We start from the raw sequence: 20,046 nt of genomic DNA on the forward strand, positions 1-20,046 counted from the left end.
ATTTGGGGCTTGAACTCATGACCTGAGCTGAGATTGGTTGTGGGATTGAGCCTCATGTTGGGTTCCATGCTCAGCAGGGAGTCTGCTTGAGATTCTCTCCCTCTCCCACTGCCTCTCCCTATGCGCACATGCTTTCTCTCCCTCTCTCTCTCTCTGTTGAATAAATAAATACATCTTAAAAAAATACCTGAGCTGAGATCAAGAGTTGGACACTTAATTGACTGAGCCATCAAGGTACCCCCAACTTCATTCTGTTATAGGTGTCCCAGCACCACGTGTTGAAAAGATGATTTTTTGAAGATTTTATTTATTTATTTGAGAGAGAGAGAGAGAGAGAGTGCATGAGGAGAGGAAGATAAAGGGAGAGAACTCCAAGCAGACTCTGTGCTGAGTGTGGAGCCTGACACTGGGCTCAGTCCCACAACCCTGAGGTTATGACCTGAGCTGAAATAAAGAGTCAGACACTCAGCCAACTGAGCTGTCCAGGCACTCTAAAAAGATGATTTTTTCCCCCAGTTGAATGATCTTGTAGAAAACCAGTTGGCTTTGGGTGTCTGGCTGGCTCAGTCAGTGGAGCATATAACTCTTTATCTTGGGGTTGTGAGTTTGAGCCCCATGTTGAGTGTTAAGATTACTTAAAAATAAAATCTTTAAAAAAAGAAAAAAAAAAGAAAAAAAAATTGACTGTAAATTTGAGGGTTTATTTCTAGACTCTCAATATCCTATTTATTTATGTTTATTCTGATGCCAGTACCACACTGTTTTCATTATTGTAGTGTTGTAGAAAGTTTTAAATTGGGAAGTGTGAGTTTTTCCAACTTTGTTTTTATTTTCTTTTTTTTTAATTTATTTTTTTTTTAATTTTTTATTTATGATAGTCATACAGAGAGAGAGAGAGAGGCAGAGACACAGGCAGAGGGAGGAGCAGGCTCCATGCACCGGGAGCCCGACGTGGGATTCGATCCCGGGTTTCCAGGATCGCGCCCTGGGCCAAAGGCAGGCGCCAAACCGCTGCACCACCCAGGGATCTCTGTTTTTATTTTCTAAGTTTGTTTTGACTATCCTGAGTCCCTTGCATTGTGCATATGGATTTTTAGGATCCACTTGTCAATTTCTGCAAAAAAGGCACCTGGGATTTTTGACAGATTGCATTAAATCTATAGTGCAGTTGGAGTACCAATGTTAGGTCTTCTGATCCATGAAAATGGAGATCTCTTTATTTATTTAGATATTTAATTTCTTTCAACAGTGTTTTATAGTTTTCAATGTATGTGAGTCTTGCAATTCTTTTGTTAACATTTTTTCTTAGTATTTTATTCTATTTTTTAAAAAAAGATTTTATTTATTTATTCATGAAAGACACACACACACACACACACACAGACATAGAGACACAGGCAGAGGGAGAAGCAGGCTCCATGCCGGGAGCCTGATGTGGGACTCGATCCCGTGACTCCAGGATCATGCTGTGAGCCGAAGGCAGGCGCTAAACCACTGAGTCACCCAGGGATCCCCACAATGGCATTCTCTACTTTCTCTAAATCACTATGCTCCTTCCTGCTTTAGAATCTTCATTTACACTGTTCGTCTAGACTGATCACTACCCTTGCTCACAACTACCACTAGCAAAGGTAGTTTTTTCCCTAGGAGACAAAACTGAATTTTTTTTGTTCTTTATAAATGTCAATCCCTAAGTAGTTCATGTCTACTGTTCTCACCTGTATCATCAGCACCTGGACTAGCATGTGGCATATCACTGGAGCTCAGTAAAAAGAGTGGATAAACTGTGAGCCAGGCACTTTACATATGTGATCTCACTTATCCTTGTGATTCACTCTGCAAGTGAGGAAACTAAAGCTTGAAGAGGTGAACTGACCCAAGGTCACATAGTGAGTAAACAACAGACATATTTCAGTGAAATCACTTTGCCTGGGAGTTTAAGGAGTTTATTTATTTATTTAAAAAAAAATTTTTTTTTATTTATTTATGATAGTCGCAGAGAGAGAGAGAGAGAGAGGCAGAGAAACAGGCTCCATGCACCGGGAGCCTGACGTGGGATTCGATCCCGGGTCTCCAGGATCGCGCCCTGGGCCAAAGGCAGGCGCTAAACCGCTGCGCCACCCAGGGATCCCCCCCTTTTTTTTTTTAAATTTTTTTAATTTATTTATGATAGTCGCAGAGAGAGAGTTTAAGGAGTTTAAAATAAGTCCTTCAAGAAAGAAGTGCTCATCTTTGATTTGTTTTCCAGTGGAGACTTTTCAGAAACTGCAGAAGGCAAAGGATATTCTGACTAATACAGAGAGTCGTGCCCGCTATGACCACTGGCGGAGGAGCCAGATATCGATGCCATTTCAGCAGTGGGAAGCTTTGAGTGACTCGGTGAAAATGGTAGGTTTCTCCCTGGGATGAAGTGAATTCATGAAGCTCAGGCTGCCCATATATTCGACTCACATAGTAGCTTAAAATATTAGTAGGCAATAGGAGGGAGAAGACCAAGAAGCTGTTAGAATCTGGATACAACTCTGTTCAGAAATCCTGTGAAAGAGAATTCAATGGATCAGCACCAGAAGAGCTCATGACTATAATTGTCAATCTCTTTGGTTGTTTGATTCAATATCTTCACTTCTTGTTATCATTTATTGTTTTATACATTCTGGTAACTGCTTCTCATGTTGCTTATATAATACTGCTGAATTTTGAACCAAGGCAAATTCATCTCTTCCATCTTTTTAGTTCATATTGGCATATTCTCTTCTCAAGGCTTGTAAATTCCATAAAAAACAGAGCCTGATTAATTAAAGAAAGCTGCAAATTATTTTAAATTGATTCTTTTTTTTTTTTAAAAGGTCTTATTTATTCATGAGAGACACACAGAGAGAGGCAGAGACATAGGCAGAGGGAGAAGCAAGCTCCATACAGGGAGCCCGATGTGGGACTTGATCCCAAGACCCCAGGATCACGATGTGAGCTGAAGGCAGACGCTCAACCAACTGAGCCACCCAGGGATCCCCAAGAAGGAAATCTAAATGTAAACCTGAAGGGCTATAATTTAAGAGATGGGAATCACCATATTTCCATTCTTCTGAGTGTGACACATTGTAACTGCAACTGAATTAGTGACCTTTGCTATGTGAATGTCTTTTGATTTATACTTTGTTGTTGTTATTGTTGTTGTTTTTGATGACCCACTGAACTTTTTTTTTAAAGTTTTATTTATTTATTCATAAGTGACACAGAAAGAGAGAGGCAGAGACATAGGCAGAGGGAGAAGCAGGCTCCATTGCAGGGATTCCGATGTGGGACACGATCCCAGACCTCCAGTATCATACCCCGAGCCAAAGGCAGACACTCAACTGCTGAGCCACTCAGACATCCCGATGACCCACTGAACCTAATTTTAACCACAAATATCAAATTTGCTATGGACTTCTCAAAAACTCTTCTCCAAATTTCTCTTCTAATTTAAATGGCTGATGTCTTTCCTTAAAATGCTAATTTTTGGGGCTCCTGGGTGGCTCACTGGGTTAAGCATCAGCCTTTGGCTCAGGTCATGATCCCAGGGATCTGGGATCAAGCCCCACATGAGGCTCCCTGCTCTTTGGGGAGTCTGCTTCTCCCTCTCCCTTGGTTCTCCACCCCACTCATGTGTATGCATTCTCTTTCAAATAAATAAAGAAAATCTTTAAAAAAATGCTAATTTTCTGTCTCCAAACATGTCATTTCTGCTTTGAATTTAGCCTAACTACAGACTGTTTGAGGTCTTACAATAATAATATTTTAGATATTACTGTCTGCACCAATTGTCTTGTCAATAAAATTGAAATAGTATGCTGGGCCAGCATTTGGTTTGAGATTTATTTTTATTAATGGTACAAAAATGATAAGCATTTTTCTGCTTTAAATCAGCAGTGATTTTTTTTTTTTTAACATACACGCTTCTTTGGGCAAAATCTTGTTGTTTTTGATTTGCTTTTGTTTCTCTTTCTCCATGGACTTGAATCCTTGATGCCAAGTCTCACAGGTTTTGTAACTAAATAGACTTTCTGTAAATTTCTTCTCATTCCTTTCTCTTCTAAGCCCTACAAGTGAAAGCCTCACCTCTGTCTATAACATTGAGTTATTGTTTTTTGTGTGAGTGGATTTGCTCATCCTTTCACCTTCCCCACAGAGAAATTAATAGCAATTATGATGCTAACATTGTTCATCATCTAAAGAGATTGTTGTTTCTCCTTTTGTAGATAAACATCATTCTTACGTAGGGTGTTTGGGTGAAGTATGTTACATATGCCATCTGACTAAAATGATTACAACTAAGAATTTAGGGATGTCTGGGTGACTTGGTGGTTGAGCATCTGTTTTCAGTTCAAAGTGTGATGCCGCAGTCCGGGGATCAAGCCCCACATTGGGCTCCCTGCATGGAGCCTGCTTCTCCCTCTCCCTCTGCCTCTGTCTCTGCTTCTCTCTCTCTGTGTCTCTCATGAATAAATAAATAAAATCTTTTTTAAAAAAAGGATTTAAATTTTAGGTGACATTTATCTAAAACACATATGCATATTTGTTTGCCCTATACCTTTGTAGATTGTTAAATCTCCTAAAATCCTACCCTTTACATCACCAACTTTGTGTTTCTGCTTTTTATTGAAGCAGTATAATCCCTCTGGAAGGAGAAGAATTGGTGAGAACAATATTAGTCTCTGTACCTTCAAGGCAGGACAAATCCTAATGCACTTTTGCGGCATCACATATAGTTCATATCACAGGAATTTCCTTTGGGAGAATTCTTCAAATGGGCACAACTTCAGGGGTGACAGATTTCTATGATCCCAGAGTGATGAAACTGTATTTTTTTCCCCACACCAAGTCTCTGTCACTTTACTAGTTATTTATTTTCCTTTTCCTTTTTAGAAGTTTCTCCTGATAGTTCTTTTTTGTTTTTAATATTTTATTTATTTATTCAGGAGAGACACACAGAGAGAGGCAGAGACACAGGCAGAGAGAGAAGTAGGCTCCATGTGAAGAGCCTGATGTGGGACGTGATCCGGGGATTCCAGGATCATGCCCTGGGCTGAAGGCAGGTGCTAAACTGCTGAGCCACCCAGGGATCCCCCTCTCTTGATAGTTCTTTTTTTTTTTTTTTTTTTTGTAGAAAGAAAGAGAGAGGCAGGCAGGCAGACAGAGGGGGAGGGGCAGAGGGAGTGAGGGGATCTTAAACAGATTCCTCACGGAGCTTAGAGCCAACGAGGGCAGGGGTGTGGATAGGGGGCTTGATCCCACCACCCTGAGATAAGACCTGAGCTGAAATCAAAAGTTGGACTCTGGGCAGCCCAGGTGGCTCAGCGGTTTAGCGCCTCCTTCAGCCCAGGGCCTGATCCTGGAGTCCCCGGATCACGTCCCACGTCGGGCTCCTCACATGGAGCCTGCTTCTCCCTCTGCCTGTGTCTGTCTGTCTGTCTGTCGGTCTCTCTCTCTCTCTCGGTCTCTCATGAATTAAAAAAAAAAAAGTTGGACTCTTAATGAATGAAACACCCAGGCACCCCTCTCCTGACATTTTTTTTTTTTTTTTTTTTTTTATGATAGTCACACAGAGAGAGAGAGAGGCAGAGACACAGGCAGAGGGAGGAGCAGGCTCCATGCACCGGGAGCCCGATGTGGGATTCGATCCCGGGTCTCCAGGATCGCGCCCTGGGCCAAAGGCAGGCGCCAAACCGCTGCGCCACCCAGGGATCCCTCTCCTGACATTTTAATTTGAAAAATATTTACTTATTTATTTATAAAGATTTTATTTATTTATTCATGAGAGACACAGAGAGAGAGGTAGAGACACAGGAAGAAGGAGAAGCAGGCTCCCCACAAGGAGCCCCATGTGGGACTCAACCCTGGATCCTGGGATCACATCCTGAGCCAAAGGCAGATGTTCAACCACTGAGCCACCCAGGCATCCTGGAAATTTAAGTTTAGATATGTGATGTTGGTTTTAAAAAAGAGATATGGAGTGAGGTTTTCAGTTACTGTGGCCCTTGGGTCTTGGGATAATTTGAAAACAGAGATCTTTCTAGCTAAAAGGATCTTAGGGAAATTCACTGCTGTCATGCTAAATAATTTTACCCCAAAGGATCCAGGGTATGAAATGTTTTTTCTCTAGTTCTGAAATATGTGGCAGAATGGCTTTAGGATGCCTGTGAGAAAATGGTTGTAGCAAAGCCACAATCAAAAGAGTGCTGGTTAGGGCACCTGGGTGGCTTAGTGGTTGAGTGTCTGCCTTTGGCTCAGGTGGTGATCCCAGGGTCTTGGGACCAAATCCTGTATCGGGCTCCCCACAGAGAGCCTACTTCTGTCTCTGCCTCTGTCTCTGCCCTCTCTCTGTGCCTCTCATGAATAAATAAATAAATAAAATCTTAAAGTGCTGAGAAAAATTCCTATAAACTGTTATAACTGTCATGTCATATCCGTTGCTGTACATTTTATAAAGAATTAATAGAGGGGTGCTGGGTGGCTCAGTTGTTAAGCATCTGAGTTGGGCTCAGGTTGTGATCTCAGGGTCCTGGTGTCGAGCCCTAAGCCCTGAGTCCCTGTGTGGAGTCCTGAGTTGAGCCCCACATAAGGCTCTGTGCTCAGAGGAGAGTCTGCTTCTCCCTCTCCCTCTGCTCCTCCCCCTGCTCATGCACACTCTTTGTCCCTCGAATAAATAAAATCTTTAAAAAAAGAGTTAATAGAAATGCATTTTTGGTGAACTGATTGTTTGACAAATTGATTGCTTCTTATAGGACTTGTTGGGACTGCCAGTTACCCTCATATGGGTCTGTTTGTCTACTGATTGTTTCTTGGTTCCTGGGCTTGGTGAGGTGTCCTTGGGGTGAGTCCAGTTGGCTAAAAATGACTAGGGAAGCTTCCTACTATGCCTGTATGGTTGCACTTTCCCCAGTCAGATGGGAAGCACCTTCTGGGCCTGTTCAGAAGGCAGTCAGTCCTAATTGAATGTTATCCAAAAGCAGGTCAAAGATCACCCAGACAAGCAAATAATTTACTTCTATTGATCCAGAATAATAACAACTAATCAATTTTGAATAGTGTTCAACTGATCCATGGCTCACATGAGTCAATTGATTTTTTTTCTATTTGTTTATTTTTTCTATTTGTCTACTTAATATTTACTGGCATGTAGGCACAATTTTTTATTGTTAACCAAGGTCTAGAATTAAGTTATATTAAATTAATTACTATTAAAGATTTTATGTATTTATTTGGGGAGAGAGAGAGAGAGAGAGACAGAGCATGAGCAGGGGGAGAGAGAGAGGGAGAGGGAGAAGCAGGCTCCCCAAGGAGCAGGGAATCTGACGCGGGGCTCCATCCCAGGACCCTGGGATCATGACCTGAGCTGAAGGCAGACATTTAACCACTAAGTCACCCAGGCGCCCCAAAGTCCAGAATTAAAAAAAAAATGACTGGGACTTCCTAAGGGAAAAAACACATCAGGGAAAGCTGGTAAACAAGTTAATTGAGAAGATAGAATACTAATTTCATGGACTGTACTAATTTCATGGCATACTAATTTCATGGACTGTAGGACAGTGGCTTTTGCCCCCAGGCTTGGTGTCTGTTTAGTGTTGGTTCACCCCCTACACACAATGGTACTCTGTCCGGTGCAGTTCATTATTTTGCTGTACAGACTGTCCTCTTCCTAATCTCCCTCTCAGTCTCTGTCAACTACTATCATTTGATATTTTTATTGATTTTTTTTTTAAAGATTTTATTTATTTATTCATGAGCGAGAGGGGCAGAGACACAGGCAGGGGGAGAAGCAGGCTCCATGCAGGGAGCCCAATGTGGGACTCGATCCTGGGATTCCAGGATCAGGCCCTGGGCTGAAGGCAGGCGCTCAACCACTGAGCCACCCAGCTGTCTCTATTGATGATCATTCTATTGAAATGAGTCATTCCATACTAGTTTGCTTGATGTTGAGTGTTGTTAAATTAGTATCTTAGGGAAACTGAGAAATACAATCTGTGAACACAGAAATAAGACCTAATTGTGTCCCTATAAATCAGGTTGCTTAGCATTGCTCTTATATTAGTCCTTTGATTGAAGTACAAAGCATGAGAGGTGCCTGTATATGAGGTTAGATGCAGTTTGGATTTTTCCCTTGTGTATTTCTTTCATTGGGATCAGCAGATACAGAGGTCTGATGATAAAATATTTTATTCTTATAAAGTGGATGGATGAGTAAAACTATTATCTCACAATTGCTTGATGGCTATCAAAGCATTTACTGTAGGTAAGTCATTAATCCTCAACACCATCTAAGGAAGATAGCAGGCACTTTTATTTCAAGACAAAAGTACCAGAGCACAAAGTAAATACACGGTACAAGACCTGTACCTAACTGACCTGTAATGTTTACAGACCACATTTTCAGCTCTCTGGGCCCTGAATTCTTGAGTTTCTTACTTTCTATTTTTCCAATATCCTTTCCCTCTACAGAGAAAGCCACTGGCCAGCCTCTTTTATTCTGTGCACATGCAGGAAAAGGAAGAAACCAAACTAACCAACAACAGAACCAAACCAATCAGACCAAAAGCAGATTATTTTTTGCATCAGCTGAGGCCACTGCCCTTTTCAAAAATTAACATTTTTAAATTTTTTTTTAAATTTATGATAGTCACAGAGAGAGAGAGAGAGGCAGAGACACAGGCAGAGGGAGAAGCAGGCTCCATGCACCGGGAGCCCGACGTGGGACTCGATCCCGGGTCTCCAGGATTGCGCCCCGGGCCAAAGGCAGGCGCCAAACCGCTGCGCCACCCAGGGATCCCCCAAAATTAACATTTTTAAAAAAAGATTTTATTTACTTATTTGAGAGAGAATGAGTGAGTGAGGAACCTTGAGCTGGGGGAGGGGCAGAGGGAGAGGGAGAAGCAGAGTCCCTGGGGAGCAGGGAGTCTGACATGGGGCTCCGTCCCAGGACCCTGAGATCATAACCTGAGCTGAAGGCAGATGTTTAACCGACTGAGCCACCCAGGCACCCCTAAAATTAACATTAAAAAAGATTTCATGTTTATTTTTAAAAAGATTTATTTATTTTAAAGAGTGAGGTGGAGATAGGGGCAGAGGTAGAGGGACAATCCCAAGCAGACTCCCTGCCGAGTGGAGCCCCATGCAGGTCTCGATCCTTTTTTTTTTTTTTTTTAAATTTTATTTATTTATTCATGAGAGACACAGAGAAAGAGAGACACAGACACAGGCAGAAGGAGAAGCAGACTCCATGCAGGGAGCCTAATGCGGGACTTGATCCCAGGACTCCAGGATCACGCCCTAAGCCCAAGTCAGGTGCTAAACCGCTGAGCCACCCAGGGATCCCCCAGGTCTCGATCCTATGACCCTGAGATCATGACTTGAGTCAAAACCAAGATTCAGACAACCAACCTACTGAGCCACCCAGATCCCCCTAAAGATTTTATTTTTTCAGGATTCTCCTTACTTAGCCTGGGGCTTGATCTCACAATCCCGAGATTAAGAGTTGCATGCTCTACCATCTGAGCCAGCCAGGCGTACCATCTCTTTCTGTATCAGTTCCTTTCTTTCTGTATCACTCTTTCTTTCTTTCTGTATCACTCTTTCTTTCTTTCTGTATCTTTCTTTCTTTCTTTCTTTCTTTCTTCCTTCCTTCCTTCCTTCCTTCCTTCCTTTCTTTCTTTCTTTCTTTCTTTCTTTCTTTCTTTCTTCTTTTCTTTTTTTTTCTTTTCTTTTCTTTTCTTTCTTTCTTTTTTCTTTCCTTTCTTTTAGAGAGAGAGAGAGAGAGAGAGAGAGAGAGAGCCAGCACAAGCAGGGGGAGGGGCAGAGGGAGAGAGAGAGTGAATCCATAAGCAGACTTGACTCCCTGGCTGAGCATGGAGCCTGACATGGGACTCTATCCAAGGACCCTGAGATCACGACCTCAACTGAAATCAAGAATCAGCCACTTAACCGACTGGGATACCCGGGCACCACCTCTTTTCTTTCTTTCTTTCTTTCTTTCTTTCTTTCTTTCTTTCTTTCTTTCTTTCTTGTCTTGTCTTCCTTGTCTTCCTTGTCTTCCTTTTCTTCCTCTTTTTTCTTTCTTTCCTTCCCGGCCAACAGAAGGGCCTTCTTTTTCTTTTTCTTTTTCTTTTTCTTTTTCTTTTTCTTTTTCTTTTCCTTTTCCTTTTCCTTTTCCTTTTCCTTTTCTTTTCTTTTTCTTTTTCTTTTTCTTTTTCTTTTTCTTTTTCTTTTTCTTTCTTGGCCCAACCCAGGGCTCAAACCCACCACCCTGAGAGCGAGACTCAGCTGCTCCACTGACTGAGCCAGCCAGGCACCCCAAAATTAACATTTTTATTTTGAAATAAAACCTACAGAAAAATTCATAATACTGTGTCAGATTTTACCACATATCGAACTTTAAATATGGAATACTATATAATGTTTATATTATGTGTCTGCTTTAATTAATGTAGTCAATGCACTGGGCTGTCAGAGGTAAAAAAGACCTGATGCTGGGAGAATCTGACCAGAGTCTTAACAAAACGATTGAAAATGAGGAATGGAACAAGCAAAGAGAAATCAAGAAAGAGGAGCTGGGTTCAACCACAGAGAAAATGGAGCAAGAAGAATCCAAGTCCTTGGAGAAGTCATTCTCCCCACAAAATCCTGATTCTCCAAGTAAGTCAAGTCATGTAGCTTTGCAGACAAAGAATTTCTGAAATTAAAGGGCTTGGTTTATACTGTACTTATTCTCAACCTTTTCCAACTAAACAATAGTGCCAAATTTAAAGATTGCTTACTTAGCACTGACACAGAAACTGGAAGACACATTCCTCAATACATTCCTTGCAAGGGAAAATTTGGGGCATTTTTGTTATTCTGAAATAACACTGCCATTTATTAGGTGTTTCCTATGTATAGGAATGTTCTTTGTGTACGTTACATGACATGTATTATCTTGTTTAATATTCATTTTATATATGTTAATTTATTTAATCCTCACTACAAGCTTGTGAGGTTGGTACCAATATTATTCTTATTTTACAAATGAGAAAACTGACATCTGGAGAGGCTGAGTAATTTTCTCAAAGCTGTACAAGTTGTATACAGCTAGGGGGGGACCTGAATGAAGATATTTTGGCTTCAGAGTCTTTTTGTAAGGCATTGCACCAACTGGAGAAGGTACCTTATCTGCAAGTAGCTCTGTAGACATTCTGAGTGATATACAGATCCACTGAAGCAGAGCATTATAGAGGTTAAGCATCCAAGCTACACCACCTGGGTTCACATACTAGCTCTACTACTTATGATCTGTATTACTTGGTACAAGTTAATTAACTTCTCTAGATTTCAGTTTCCTCATCTATAAAATCAAGATCATAATGGTACCTTCTCATAGAGTTATCATGAGGAGTAGTTGAGATCTGTGCAAAATGCGTAGCACAGTGATTAACCTACCAAGCAGGTCTTGGGTTAATGTCAGCCATGATTATCATTTCTTTGTGTCTCTAGCCATCCCACTATGTTGATCTCGTCTAGATGTGTTATATTCACACCCTGTCGCTGTCCTGCAGATTCTTGCTTGATTCTCAGGGTTGTGATTCCACACCTCTTTAGAATTTAGCCTTTAAACCAAAGGCTCCTGAAAGTCCTTGAATCCTTGAATCTTTACTGAAAAAAGAAAAAGAAGACAGTTAATTTATGGTGGATTACTGTCTTTCTAGAAATAGTCACTTGAAATCTCTCTTTGGGGAGAACTTCTATATGCTCATTACTTGCTAGGATAAAGATTCTTAGGGTGTGGTTCAGGTGTCTCTGCCGGTTACTCAAGATTTCCTTTTGTGGAGTCTGCAGATGGTTGGTTGCATCAGCCTTATAACTGGGTATGGTTATAATGTAACAAACTGATCAAAGCAGAAGCCCGAATTTCGGAAAAAAAAACAGTTTTAAGCAAATACACAAGTACAAACACCTACGCACAGGCACACATAGGCAAACATAAAAATGTTTTTCTATTCAGCCTGGAATGTTCAGATCTGTGCTTCCTGAACCCCTGGGGCCTCCCTCTGACTCTGTTTCAGATTCAGACCTAGACTGAGTTTACCCAAACTGGAGGGGTAGGGGCAGCTGATTATGTCAGAGATTCAGGCATGAGGCTGGGAGCCCCACTGGAATCCCTCCCAGCAGACTCCATGAAATTTTCTCTTCCTTTAAAAAATTAATTATTTATATATTTAAAACACCCTAAAGTAATAGGAGCTTGTTATTAGAAAATTCAAAGACTCATATATAGACAGTGACTTAGTGTCTACCCCAGCCTCCCATAGTTCTTTGCTTCTGTTTCCTGAAGTAACCAATGCAGATGCCCAAGTGCATCTCCTTCCACATTTTTCTCTATGCTAAAACAAGCATATACAAATATACGTTCACTTATGAGGGCTTTCAAAATAAAGAATGGCATTATACTGTGCTCATTTTTCTATGTCATTCTGGAACCAGATCTCTGCTTTTCCACTGATGAGTTGTGTGACCCTAGGCAAGTGAATTAACCTCTCTGTATCTGTGTTTTCTTATTATATGGCCGAAACATTAGTGTCTACCTCCTAAGGGTTTTTCTGAGTAGTAAATAAAATATGTAAGATATTTAGACCAGGTACATGGTAGGTGCTTTTTTTTTTTTTTGGTATTGGCATTTATTATTATGGGGCTTCTCCTTAGACTCTTACATTTAGAATTAACTCATTCTTTTAAATAGCAGATAAGTATTCCAGAGGATAAATCTATTATAATTTACTCAGAATAAATTTTGGTATCAGTTTTTTTTTGCTCCTATTTTATTATTATAAATTCCAGTGTAGTTAACATACAGTGTTGTGTTAGTTTCAGGTGTGCAATACAGTGTGATGTCAGTTTATTTTTTAAAATATTTTATTTATTTATTCATGAGAGAGGCAGGGAGAGAGGCAGAGACAGAAGCAAGCTCCCTGTGGGGAGCCAGATGCGGGACCCATTCCAGGACCCTGAGATCACGACCTGAGCCAAAGGCAGTTGCTCAACAACTGAGCCACCATGTGCCCCTGTGATGTCAGTTTGGATGCCCTCATATGGTGGGTGTATTCTCTTACTGTGACCAAGGAATGAGGTGGGGGAGTGGTTTTTTTTTTTAAATTTTTATTTATTTATGATAGTCACACACAGAGAGAGAGAGAGGCAGAGACATAGGCAGAGGGAGAAGCAGGCTCCATGCACCGGGAGCCCGACGTGGGATTCGATCCCGGGTCTCCAGGATCGCGCCCTGGGCCAAAGGCAGGCGCCAAACCGCTGCGCCACCCAGGGATCCCTTTTAATTTAATTTAATTTAATTTAATTTAATTTAATTTAATTTAATTTTTTTTAAGAGGTAGGGGAGTGTTACGGGAGGATCATTGTTCTGAGAAGCTGTTGTTGGAGAAGAATTATGAGATTTTACGAAAAGCTGCATTTACCAGTATTTTCTTAATGCCACTTAAGAGATTATTGGGTGTAATGAGTAGCACCTTACATTTGGAGTTTATATACCAAACTGCAGTTGTGTGATTGTTTGTAACTTTATTTTACTGTAAATTTCTGTAACATCAACATTTAAGAAATATTATTCATGTCAGCTTTACCGAGTCCAGAGTGGCTTCTCACATACCTTTACAGCATATTTTAATAATTTCCTCAAGCAGTGGTTGATATTTACTTTGGAGTTTGCCTTTTTTTTTTTTTTAAAGATTTTATTTATTTATTTATGAGAGACAGAGAGAGAGAGAGAGACAGAGACACAGGCAGAGGGAGAAGCAGGCTCCATACAGGAAGCCTGATGTGGGCCTCGATCTCGGGTCTCCAGGATCACACCCTGGATTGAAGGCAGCACTAAACTGCTGAGCCACCCGGGCTCCCTGGAGTTTGCCTTTTGATGCCTCTTCTGTGATGAACATCTATCAAATATTCCACATCCTCTTCTGACTCTTCACTACAACCAGTAAAATATGGAGCACAGTTTCTGAAAACTGATGTTTGAAACAGTCTCACTTTTCCTTTCTTCCTGTTCAAATATGCAATAAATATAACTTCTGATAAATGCAATTCTAGAATAAAATAGTTTGTATAACATTCTGGAATTAAAAAAAAGAAGATCATATGTTGCAGATGTGTGCTGCTATAGGTTCTGGACATCTACCTTCCCTTTGTCAACTCTCTAGTTTCTACCAGAGGGCTTTCTCTGGCAATTGAGCTGGTTTATTCCGTGGCTTTAGTGCTAGGGAATAAACACCCTTTGGATGTAGCCATCAGCTATTGATGAATGCCAGTGGGAGGCTCCTTTACTTCTCCAACTGGACAGCTCTGAGGGGTTTTTATGTTGTCTTCCAAGGGTCTTTAGTGCAATCAAACCCCAGTTGCCCAGGGTAGCAACTTGCATGATAATGTACCTTTTATAAACTTGATTCCTTTCCCTACTTTTTTACCAGGGCCTCCGTGAATCATCTTTTAAATTTGCCACTTACTGAGCCTATCTGGCTCAGTCAATAGAGCATCCAGCTCTTAATCTTGGGGTCATGAGTTCAAGCCCTATATTGGATGTGGAGCCTACTAAAAAATGAACTAGCCACTTACATTTGAATTCTTGTTTGGGGGTCTGTTTCTATTGGAACCTAAACTAGAAAATACCATTTTTCAAACTATGAAATAACAAATATATTTACAGTAGAAATGTGAGAAATGTGGTCAAATAAAAGGTAGAAAATACAACTTGTAATCTTAGCACCTAGAGACATATCTATTATTGATCTTTTGCTATATTTTTATATTTGTCAGTATATCTAAAACTAAGAGGATCATACTGTACATATTGTGTGTGTTTGTGTGTATTTCAATTACAGTTGTCAGAAATTTCCTTTTTCTTTTTCCCAAAAGGGAAATTCTAAAATTTGTTTTCTCTGATAATTCTAAAGATAGTACAAATAGATCGTCTTTTCTTTTTTTTTTTTTAAAGATTTTATTTATTTATCCATGAGAGACACACAGAGAGAGAGAGAGGGAGACAGAGGCAGAGACACAGGCAGAGGGAGAAGCAGGCTCTATGCAGGGGGCCTGATGTGGGACTTGATCCCAGGGCTCCAGGATCAGGCCCTGGACTGAAGGCAGCACTAAACTGCTGAGCCACCCAGGCTGCCCAACAGATCATCTTCTTAAGACAATCATTGACAACTGTTCTGTGTGTATTTTTCTGACTAGATATTTAGATAATATTTTAAAATATCAATGGAAGCATATTTTGTATATTATTCTGTAATATACAATAGTATTAACATAAAAAAAGACACAAGGGAGGCACCTGGGTAGCTCAGTTAGTTGAGCATCTGACTTCAGCTCAGGTCATGATCTCAGGGTCCTGTGATAGAGCCTGCATCCTCGGGCTCTGCACTCAGCAGGAAGTCTGCTTCTCCCTCTGCCTCTCCCCCTGTTCATGCTCTCTCTCTCTCAAATAAATAAAATCTTAAAAAAAAGACACAAGGAATTCATTGCAGAGTAATAAGAAAATACAGATTTTTAAAAAGTATCAGAAATGAAAAACATCTATTCCAACTATTTAGGGATAATTCCTTGTAGACTTTCCAAAAATTTTATGTAAATATCTATGCAATAATGAATTTAGGAATGAGATCATACTGTGTAAACTGTTTTGTAACTATCTGTCAGCAATATGTTATAAGAATTTTTCTATTTTTCCATAAATATTAAAAAATTGTTAATGACTATATCAAAGACTTTTAACCAACTTTCTATTGCTGGAGATTTTTTTTAGATATTATTTATTTATTCATGAGAGACACACAGAGAGAGGCAGAGACATAGGCAGAGGGAGAAGCAGGCTCCATGCAGGGATCCCAACGTGAGACTCGATCCCAGGACTCCAGGATCACACCCTGGGCTGAAGGCAGGCATTAAACCGCTGAGCCACCTGGGCTGCCCTATTGCTGGAGATTTAGATTGTTTCTTGATTTTAAAAAACATTTATAAATGATGTCATGATAAATATTCTTATAGTTAAACCCTTGAGCACATCAGTGGTTATTTCCTTAGGATAAATTTCTAGAAGTAGAATTATTGGGTTAAAGGTTTAAACTTTTTAATGAGTTTGATAAATTTTGCCAAATTGCCAGCAAGAAAACTTTTGTCAGTTTACCTTCCCTCTAGTAGAGAAGGAAAATGACCTTTTCTCTAGTTTTTAACAAAGTTGTTTAGAATTAAAGAAACCTTACTATTGTGGAATAAATTATTTGTATTTCTAGAGATCTTTTACTGTTAACCTTTTTGTTACGACAGCTGTTTGAAAGTTGTTTCCAATTTCCTTTCAAGTGAAGTGTCCAAATTCCCATGATTAGAGGCATCTATAAATATCCTTTTATTATTAAGCATTTAAGCACATGAGGTTCTTTCATCTAAATATAAATTAATTCTTGTTGATAGGAGGGAAACTCTATAAATAGTTTAGGAGAGAAAATACAGTGGCTCTTAAACATCTGAAAAGATGTTTAATCTCAATGTAATTAGCAAAATGTAATTAGCAATTCTCTTAATGTATGCTCCTATGAATCAGTGAGACATTGGATCAACCATTCAGTAAAAAAAAAATGAACAGGGGAAATGAACAGATAGTTCACAGAAGAGAAAATACACAAATAGCCTTGAAACATATGAAAAGATACTTAAACTCACTCATACTAAGAGAAAGGCAAATTAAAACCACACTGTTTCATGTTCATTAGCCTGGCAAAGGTTACTAAGTTTGTTAACATGGTGTTAATGAGGGTGAAGGAAAACAACTGCTGCTGGGTCAAGCTTTATGGAGAACTGTTTGGCAATGTCTATTAAAACTACAAATGCTCAATGATTTTTTAAAAATATTTTATCCATTTATTTGAGAGAGATCACGAGAGAAAGAGCACAAGCGGTGCTGGGGAAGGGGGCAGAGGGAGAGAGAGAAGCAGGCTCCTCACTGAGCAGGGAGCAGGATGTGAGGCTCCATCTCAGGACCTGAGCCAAAGACAGATGCTCAACCGACGGAGCCACCCAGGTGCCCCTGCACAAAGACTTTGATGCTACTTCCACAAATTTTATCCTACAGACCACCTATGTACCAAATGACATGTGTGCCATGTTATTCACTGCGGAATAACAAATAAATGCCCCTCTGTAGGGTTGAGTTTTTGTGTATCATACAACAGAATACTCTGCTGTAAGAGAGCATGAGAAAGCTCTTCATATACCGATAAAGACCAAACATCAAGCTATATTAGAAACAAAAAGTGAAAAAACAGAATAGTGGACCATATGTTAGGATTTAGGTTAAAGAAGGGATGAGAAGGTGGTGTTGGAGAATGTATGCATGTATTTGTATATACCTGTACTATCTCTGGAAAGATAGGCAGGCAACTGGTAGCAAATTTGTCTTTTGGAAACATCAGAAGAGTGGAAGGGTGGAAGACTTTTGGAGTATGTACTCTTTGTGCCTTTTGAATTGTAGCCATGTAAATATACTTCCTACTCAAAAAATAAATAAAATTTTACTTTATTTATTTTTTTAAAAAAGATTTTATTTATTTATTTGACACAGAGAGAGAGCACACCAGCAGGGGGAGCAGAGGGAGAGGGAGAAGAGATGTAGGACTCCATCTCAGGACCCTGGGATCATGACCTGAGCTGAAGGCAGATGCTTAACTGACTGAGCCACCCAGGCCCCCCCAACCCCCGAAAAATTAAAAATAAATAAAAATCAAAATAGATAAATCGAAAGGAAAAAGAAATCTGAGATCTATTCCTCATTTTAGTTACATTTTGTGATCACTAAGAAGTCCCTTCCTTTTTCTTTTTTTATTGAGGTTTGATTTGCCAACATATAGTATGACACCCAGTGCTCATCCTGTCAAGTGCCCCCCTCAGTGCCCGTCACCCAGTCACCCCATCCCCCGCCCACCTCCCCTTCCACTACCCCTTGTTTGTTTCCCAGAGTTAGGAGTCCCTCATGTTTTGTCACCCTCTCTAATTTTTCCCACTCATTTTCCCTCCTTTCCCGTATAATCCCTTTCACTATTTCTTATATTCCCTGTATGAGTGAAACCATACAATGATTGTTCTTCTCCAATTGACTTACTTCATTCAGCATAATACCCTCTAGTTCCATACACGTCGAAGCAAATGTTGGGTATTTGTTGTTTCTAATGTCTGAGTAATATTTTATTGTATATATACACCACATCTTCTTTATCCACTCATCTGTCAATGGACATTGAGGCTCCTTTCAGTTTCGTTATTGTGGACATTGCTGCTGTAAACATTGGGGCGCAGGTGTCCCGGTGTTTCACTGCATCTGTATCTTTGGGGTAAATACCCAGTAGTGCAATTGCTGGGTTGTAGGGTAGCTCTATTTTTAACTCTTTGAGGAACCTCCACATAGTTTTCCAGAGTGGCTGTACCAGTTCACATTCCCACCAACAGTGCCCTTCCTTTTTTTTTAGTGGGGCGTCTCCATGTGTAATATATAAATAAATGAATATTTAATATCAGATACTCACAAGGGTTTTATAGAAAAAAAAGCAAAAAAAAAAAAAAAAGTAGGGTAAGGGGACAGGGTGGGATAGAGGTGGAGATTGGGTACTACTTGAATCAAGTTGTCCAAATCAACTTGGATCAACGTAGAAATCTAGAATCTCAAGCTCCACCCCAGACGTCCAGAATCAGACTCTCCAGTATAACAAGATCTCCAGATAATGACTATGCATATGGAAGTTTGAGATTCCCTGGTCTAGCTAATTCCTACTCATGGTCACTTTGAATGTGATTTCCTTCCAGAAGTTTTTACCTTTATTCTTTCTAGTCCACACTGAATGCCTTTCTCTGGTCTTCCATTCTCCTGTTTCCCCCCATTTTTTTTCTACATTAATAGTTTGGTGGATTCTTCTGTTACCCCTGTCAGGAGATATGCACTGCTGTTTCACAGTACACAGCACAGAGCCTGGCAATACGTAATAGGTGCTAGATAAGTGTTTCTTTACAAATGACTGAATGAGTGCACCAAATAAAAGTATGTGTGTGCAGGAAGAAGAATTTAAAAATCTGCTTATGATAATCAGTTTACATAAGATACTAATAATCCATATTAAAGACTTACCCTTACATTTTATTTATTTTAGTGAAATCTTATCAGCAAGCTATTTTGACAGACACTGTGACTTTTCTTTTCCTACCTCTCTGATTTTAAAATCTTCTCTTCTGTGCTTTAAAGGTTTTTCAAATGTGAACTCTTGGCACCTTCGTTTCCGCTGGTCTGGGGATGCTCCCTCAGAACTCCTGAGGAAGTTCAGAAACTATGAAATATGAAAAGTGCCTGCTGAATAGGAGAGAGAGAGAGAAAGCAAGACCATCTTCTGTGCTGCCAGCAAGTCTTTAAGTCTTAACAATGTTATATTTCTCTGTCATGTTTGTGAATCAGGACCGATTGATTCCTCCATCCTTGAACCCATTCTATCACAATGTGTTTTATGAATGAGAAAAATTTCAGACTAGTTTCTTTCAATATTTGAATGAATTAAGGCTCTTAGATCCAAAGTAGCTTGTATGGTATGTATTTTCCTATTAGTGTTATTTATAGAATTCCATTTAAAAAAACTCTCTCTGTATTTAAATAATTCTTAAATATACTGTAATCTCTCAGTGCTGTATGTACAAGAAATATTTTCTGACTTTTGACTTAAAATGAAATGTGAGGGGCACCTGTGTGGATCTGTCAGTTAAGCATCTGCCTTCAGCTTAGGTCATGATCGCAGGGTCCTGGGATTGAGCTCTGCATTGGGTTCCCTGCTCAGCAGAGAGCCTGCTTCTCCCTCTTCCTCTGCTCCTCCCTCTGCTTGTGCTCTCTGTCAAATAAATAAATAAAATCTTAAAAAAAAAAAAAGAAATGTGAAATTACTTGTCTAAATTCCATAGAGTAAAATAAATAATTTCCCAAATTTCATGATGAACTTAAAAATT

The 20,046-nt window shown here is 39.9% G+C and overlaps 1 protein-coding gene across 1 annotated transcript in view; it reads left to right on the forward strand.

The window, feature by feature from the left end:
- DNAJC12 (DnaJ heat shock protein family (Hsp40) member C12) overlaps positions 1–19,728 on the forward strand; it is a 43,849-nt gene extending 24,121 nt beyond the window's left edge. The window contains exons 5-7 of the mRNA XM_041746885.1: positions 2,249–2,388; positions 10,464–10,668; positions 19,301–19,728. Of these exons, the coding sequence (XP_041602819.1) occupies positions 2,249–2,388; positions 10,464–10,668; positions 19,301–19,395 (440 nt within the window). The 3' untranslated portion in view covers positions 19,396–19,728. The remainder of the gene's footprint in view (positions 1–2,248; positions 2,389–10,463; positions 10,669–19,300) is intronic.
- Positions 19,729–20,046: the final 318 nt, after the last annotated feature.

The sequence above is a fragment of the Vulpes lagopus genome, chromosome 3, assembly GCF_018345385.1.
Source record: "Vulpes lagopus strain Blue_001 chromosome 3, ASM1834538v1, whole genome shotgun sequence".
In the NCBI taxonomy this organism is placed as follows: domain Eukaryota; kingdom Metazoa; phylum Chordata; class Mammalia; order Carnivora; family Canidae; genus Vulpes; species Vulpes lagopus.